The following is a 6,571-nucleotide window of genomic DNA, read 5'->3' as shown; positions in this document are numbered from 1 at the left end:
GGCATATTCAGTGCTTGTGTGAAAAAAAAATGTAAAGCATACATTCATATATTCTTGCTTCTCAAAATTAAACTGATGTCACAGCATCCAATTAACCCTACCGAGTGAAGAAAGATGTCTTTTTTTCCAAGGCAGCCATGAGTGAAGCTTTCTAAGAGCCATGTCATCCTCTAGGGGCCAGTAGGTTTCCAATTCACACTCTTTATCCCCAATCTGCTGGTCCAAACCAAAACCTCAGAGGGCAGCCTCCTTGCACAATGACCCTTTCCACACAGCAGTCACAGGGCTACAGCTGTGTACCAGAAATCATGCAAACGCAAGCACTGCCTCCTGCCTTATTCGAACAGGAGGACCAGTGCCCATGCATGTGAGCGCCAACGGAGCCCGCTGCAGGGTTTGTCAGTGTGACTCTAGGGGTGGCAGAGTGTGCTCATACAGACAGCATGTGTCTATTCGGTGACAACACAGGTGGCATGTGTCTACTCAGTGACAACTGCACACCGGATTGTGTCCTTGGTTCTAGATTAAGCATCTTCTCTGGGTTTGTTCCTCTGGCCAGCCATTGAGAATGGCTTTATGCACGCTCAGCAATCAGTACATTTACGTAGGATGTTACTTTTTTTTCTTATCAGGATTCAAAATGAGACCCATCAAATCTCAGCTGAAGCTAAAAATAGGGTTTTCTGTGAGTCACACATCAGCAAAGAGTATAGAATCATATGTATGCTTTTGCATTTAGTTATAAGTATATTTCTATGCATATACGTGTCCATTGTTCCATGCACAAATAGACTCCTTGTTCATATAGATAAGCATCCCCTCAAATTATCTCATTGTTTTGTCATGAATACAAAACCATTTTTAATCATAAAAATGCACATCAATAAGGCTTATAAATAGGCTAACTTCAAAAGGATTTTAAAATCCTTTAACTTTTCCCTTGGTTTTTTGAAGATTTCCAAAGAATTAGAAATAATATTCTACAATTTTATTTTAAAAATATGTCTTTGGACTGGGTACTCCAAGGTCTGACTCTGCACACTGTCCTGTTGTGGGTCTCCGTGGTAATTACTATCGGCCGCAAGCAGCAGCTGTGAAGGCTGGGTGGGGGTAATGATCTATGGATATGGAAATGTGTTATTAGGAGTCATTTCATTATATATTTTAAAGGTTTGTTCTTATTACTTTTGCTTATGTGTATGCATATATGTGAGTGTTTAAATCTCATGTATGTGGGTACCCACAGAGGACAAAACAGGTCACTGGATCTCCTGAAACTAGAGTTAGAGGCCATTGTGGCTGCCGGGAATTTTGGGGAACCAAAATCAGAAGTGCTCCGACCTGCCTACATGTCTCTCCAGACCCATTGTATGACTTTGAATTGCAGGCATGTAGGCTGATTGTAGAAGTCTATGGTCATTTTCCATAGTCAATTTGCCTAGGGCCTGAGATGATATCAGACAATTTTTTCTTTCACAAATGTTATGTATAGGATAGGTGCGAACCAGTGAGGTCATTTAGCTTTCCTGGTGTTTGGACATCGATAATCTCAGTGGACCAGAACCTGGGGGGACTGACTCCAACTGTGCATGACAAATGCTCTCCTTGAATCACCCTTTGCCTCTCTCAGGAAGTCCAATATGGAAACCTCTTCACAGGGGAGAAATTAGACTTCACATTTCTACCAGGACTAAGGCTGGAAGATACGAACAGGAAATGGAAGCAGAGAAAATGATTACTACAGAGAAAAGCCAATCCTGAGTCTGTCAAAGCCCTGATTGCAAAGGAATTCAACTGGGTCTCCATAAAATGCTTTTTGTTTCCCAAACAGAGAAAACAAGAGGAAAGAAAGAGGGGGGAGGAGGAGAGGAGGGAGGGAAAGGCAGGGGAGGGAGGGCCATTTCCCACTCTACCATTCCACAGGTGACTGCCCACTTAAATAGAGCCTGCCTTTTCCACACACGGCATGAGGGAAGGAAAAGCTATAGGAAGGAGGAGAGTAAGTCAGAGTTTCTCATCAGTAAGCACCGAGAGAGAGAGAGAGAGAGAGAGAGAGAGAGAGAGAGAGAGAGAGAGAGAGAGAGAGAGAGTTGGCCCTCTGCTAACTAGACAATGACACAAATCAGTTACGCCAGTTCCCAGAAGCATTCTGATTAACTGAGGGTTTGTTTTATGTAAAAGCAGAACTTCTGTATCACAACAGAGAACAGAGAGAAAAACAACAGTTCACATTAGAATGTTAACATGGGTATTATTTATTTTTCTTTAAGTGGGTATTTCAATCCACTCAAAAAACAAAACAAAAACAAACAAACAAAAAAAACCCCTAACATTCACAGAGCTGAAAATCACATAAGCAAACAACAAAAAAGTAACCAGTCTCTTTCTAGTGGTGAGGGTGGGGCTGGCGAAGCTTATGGCAGGGGAGGGCGGGATCTTAATGACTTAACGTGATCCTTAGTCCTAGGAGAGATCTGCAGGTGAGGTGCACTGCTATTCCCAGCTTCTAACACATTAAGTTCAGCCTGGCCTTTTTGGCTTATCACTGTGCCAGGATACTTATGGATGCTTAGTGCTGTCTCAGAATATCAACCTGAAATACTTAAGGATCACCGAGTCTACAGAGAATGAAGTGGGATGGGAAACTATTTCTCTGCTTCCATTGTCCCTGAGCCCTCATCTTCCCACCACCTGAACAAAACCATTGACCAAAAAAAAATCAAAATATCCAAGCTACTGATCTACTTCACAACCATCCTTGTGGTCAGTTTTCACAATCTTGGTACACTATGCTATATTTGGCACAGAAATCAATCATTTACATAAATGCTATTCTATATAGCTTTTCTAAAGGAGAGCAACCTGGGACACACGAACACAGCTAACATAACGGGGAACAACCGCTGGAGATGGCAGGATGTACAGGCAATAGTCCAGTGACGTGGCCATGGGTGTCACACGGCACAGCCTATGTGAAAGGACTCCAAATGACAAAGCACTTTGGGAATTAAGCTCATCACAATTTTACTGTTAGAACACCTGATACGCTAAGGGACAATCAACCTCTTGAAGGCAAAAGCTCAGGTTGGATTTAAAGATATAAAGAATATTTCATGTCTAACATTTGGCACTTGGCACTGATAATGTATATGGAGAGACACACCTTGGGCTTATAAAATAGAAATTTGAATTTAAAAATATATAATATGAATATGACAGGATACAAATTAATGCAAAAATATGTTTTGTTTTCCCTGTTTCATGCCTTTACAAAGCATATCATTTTGTGGAGTTGGCCATTGAAGCAGAGTGAGGAAACCCTTTGGTTATGTTTCAGAAATGCTTTCACAGTACTGTTATTACAGTGTTGAAGTTGTATGTTTAACACATTAATATTTAGTACTCAACCAAAAATAACTAAACATTAATGTAGACAACTGTACTAATATGTTTAGTTATATTGTTTTGAGTAGTGAGAGCACGGCTGTGAAAATTTGTCAATATTTGCTACTTGATACATTTTGAATCAAGTGTCTGACATAGTCCACTTATCCTGAGATGCAGGAATTATATGATGCCTTCATTGCTACATATAGGTAGGTGGCCTGAGGCTTCAGTTGCAAGACATATGGAAGAAAGATGGCATAACAGAAAGAGATGCCTACCCTCTCTCAGGCTAACTAGTAACTGTGGCAAGATGTCTATACCCTGGTAGAACTACTTGGGACAGTATTTGGTAGTCAACCATTTTCCAACATGGCAGAGTTGCCCACACACTCAGTGACCTTGCCTGACGAGGCCAAACGCATCTCTTCTGGAAGCCTCTGTTCAGGAATTCTGAGCAGCTCTCTGGAAAGACAATATTCCTGTTTTCTTTAGTCACAGCTGTCATGTCACTGGCCTTCAATTCTAGTTAAGTTATAAAGTGCGATGTGTGGGGCTGAACCACCACCAGGGACAGAACGAGGTGGATCTCCCTCCCTGGGAATGCCAAGTTCAGATTACTAGCAGAGTCATCATCCACATCAGAGAATGTTCAGGACTGTGATCATCCCTGCCCACACTGTCATCTTCACAGCTGCAGTGTCACGATCAGGAAACACAACATCAGGACACTGTCCAGTTTGGGTGTGTGAATATTATTCTGTGCTTCTCAGCCCACTTGGCGAACACTTTCTTCTCCGTGATGAACCTGTGTCCTCCATGGGGGGCGTGCTCATGGACAAGATACTCGTTGCACTCATCCTTTCCTTGTTCATAGTAATGATAGGGGACTTTCCTATACCCTTCTGTCCTGGAAGAGAAACAAGACAGGAAAGGGAAGACTGAGCCAAGGATGAGACAGGCATTTACAAGAATCCATTATGTGCCCAGTAAATGCATTTACTTACAAACCCTCATCAATGGACTCGGTTAAAAGCTATTACAGATGAAAGCTTTTAGGAAGAAGGGCCAGTTCTTAGTGCCCTAATGGGTCAAATACAATTTACATATCACACTAATTACATTCGAACACATGGCCCGATTTCAGAGAAGAGGGTGTAAGATGAAACACACCTCATAAAGCCCAATGCTCCTGACGAGGTAAGGAAACTGACTTTTCACAGTGAAATTTGGGGTTTTTCTGTGTTCTTTAGACTTAGCAGTCAGAGTGCAAATATTTATTCATATGAGACTGGGACCCAGGGTTCCATTTTAACACTGTGATTAAATACTCTCTGATTCATCTTGTGTGGCTGGTTGGTAGAGGAACTATCTTACACCGCCATGATGGAGCCCAAATTTGGCAATCTGATTAGAAGCATTCCTGCCAGCCACCACACACACTCATTTAAAATAAGAGTCTGGCAGATTAGTCACACATTAGCCAAATAAAATTCTCAGGAACTCTTGTTGAGCTGAATGTTTCTCTGAGGCACCAGGGTATTTTCTTCTCTGTGAGCAAACTGAACCATTTGCTGACAGCTGTCCATCAAGCTCTCAGAGGGAATAGATGTTGATTTTGCAAATTAAATCTCCATTAAACTTACTGTAGATTCCCAGGTCCTCATATGCAGCTGTTAAGGGGAAAGTCTTTCTTCTGATGTGTGACATTAGACTGCAGTAGATGAGGCACTGACGGGAATATGTCATGTTGGCAAACAACACCCGGAAGTAATTGTCATCTGATCTATTTCTCAGATTTATGGCATTAAAATGAATTGTGATATTTTGACAAGGTATCAGAATTGGAGCTGCATAAAAATAATTTGCTGTGATCTTACTTGCAGTAGGTGTCATTTATCATCCCGTAGACGTGGATACTGTAACAGGCATCCATGGCCAGGATGAAGGTAAACCACCCGGTGCTGAGATAGGAGCCAGACTGGACTCTGGAGGAAGAGAAACAGGTAAAACAAACTGCAGAGTGACAAGGAAGTACAGTTAGAAACAAGCCATACTTTATCAAGAACACAGCACCCCTTATCAGGGGAGCACTGAGAAACTTGACAATCTGTCAAGGATACACACTTATATGAATCATCTCTGAATAATTTATGGGCACACTCTTACTCTTTCTACCTGAAGCCTCAAAGCTATGCTGGCTGGAAGAGAAGACATCCGGCAAATATCCTAAGTCAAATGATCCTGCTCCCTTCGGGTGAAGAATAATTTGTCATTCCATAAGACACAAGCTAGGGGTGTATATCAGAAAACGGGATTTCTGAAAGTCACTTAAAGCTGTGATGAGCGGTGAAGGATAATGGTGTCTTGCTTATCTGGACACAGCACTTTCTTAGAGTCTCCTTAGCCTCTATTGCATGTTTTAAAAATATGTTTGTGGGTGTGCATGGGTGCACATGTGGATGTATGCTGGTCTCCAGCCCAACCATGGCCTCTACATGTAAAAAAGTAGATACAGCATAGGCGAACCTAGTCCAAGTAAGCATCCAAATGTTTTTTCTCTAAATAGACTTGCAGGTATCAGGACACAACCTTCTTCCAAAGACCTGGCTCTAGCCTCTTGGACACAATTTACTGGACACCTATAATATGCCAATAACTTATAGATGCTATAAATACAGAAATTATGACCATTGTTTCCATCTTTATGCTGACTGGATGATTAGATTTACATTCACTTGCTGTGTACAGTTTCTTGGGATCGCCTCTGTGATAATGGTAACATGGATCAGGAGTTGGGGAAAAACAAGCCATGCAGACCATGGCAGGGAAAACACTATAGGAAGACCAAACACATGGGTATATCCCAAACATGGAGGTGAGCCAAAGCTTGGTTTGTTTGGAGAAGGGGGTGGACTATGGAGCAGAGCAATAGTCTGGGGACGATTTAATCAGGCAGTGCTGACTACAGGGGTCTGCCAAAGGCAAATGGTTCAAGATGGATCTCTGTATCTGTCGTCCGCCAAGCTGAGCTAATTCATTCAAAAGCCTGGACTGTCTCCCTCCTGACATCTCTCCCTGCAGAGGCAAGAGAATCGCCCCAAGTTATCTCCAGCTGTGCAGCAGCCTTCCCTCTGGATTCAGGACTTGTGGGACTGCAGCCAGCCAATGCTCACATACCCATCAC

The 6,571-nt window shown here is 42.3% G+C and overlaps 1 protein-coding gene across 1 annotated transcript in view; it reads right to left on the bottom strand.

Moving 5' to 3' along the window:
* Window positions 1–4,107: 4,107 nt before the first annotated feature.
* Window positions 4,108–6,571, bottom strand: part of St6galnac3 (ST6 N-acetylgalactosaminide alpha-2,6-sialyltransferase 3) — a 311,302-nt gene continuing 308,838 nt past the window's right edge. Inside the window, exons 4-5 of the mRNA XM_035450658.1 lie at window positions 5,265–5,372; window positions 4,108–4,294 (exon numbers count right to left, since the gene is read on the bottom strand). Of these exons, the coding sequence (XP_035306549.1) occupies window positions 4,108–4,294; window positions 5,265–5,372 (295 nt within the window). The remainder of the gene's footprint in view (window positions 4,295–5,264; window positions 5,373–6,571) is intronic.

The sequence above is a fragment of the Cricetulus griseus genome, assembly GCF_003668045.3.
Source record: "Cricetulus griseus strain 17A/GY chromosome 1 unlocalized genomic scaffold, alternate assembly CriGri-PICRH-1.0 chr1_0, whole genome shotgun sequence".
In the NCBI taxonomy this organism is placed as follows: domain Eukaryota; kingdom Metazoa; phylum Chordata; class Mammalia; order Rodentia; family Cricetidae; genus Cricetulus; species Cricetulus griseus.
The sequence above is the reverse complement of the archived record's forward strand: the minus strand, read 5'-3'. Positions and strand labels throughout refer to the sequence as shown.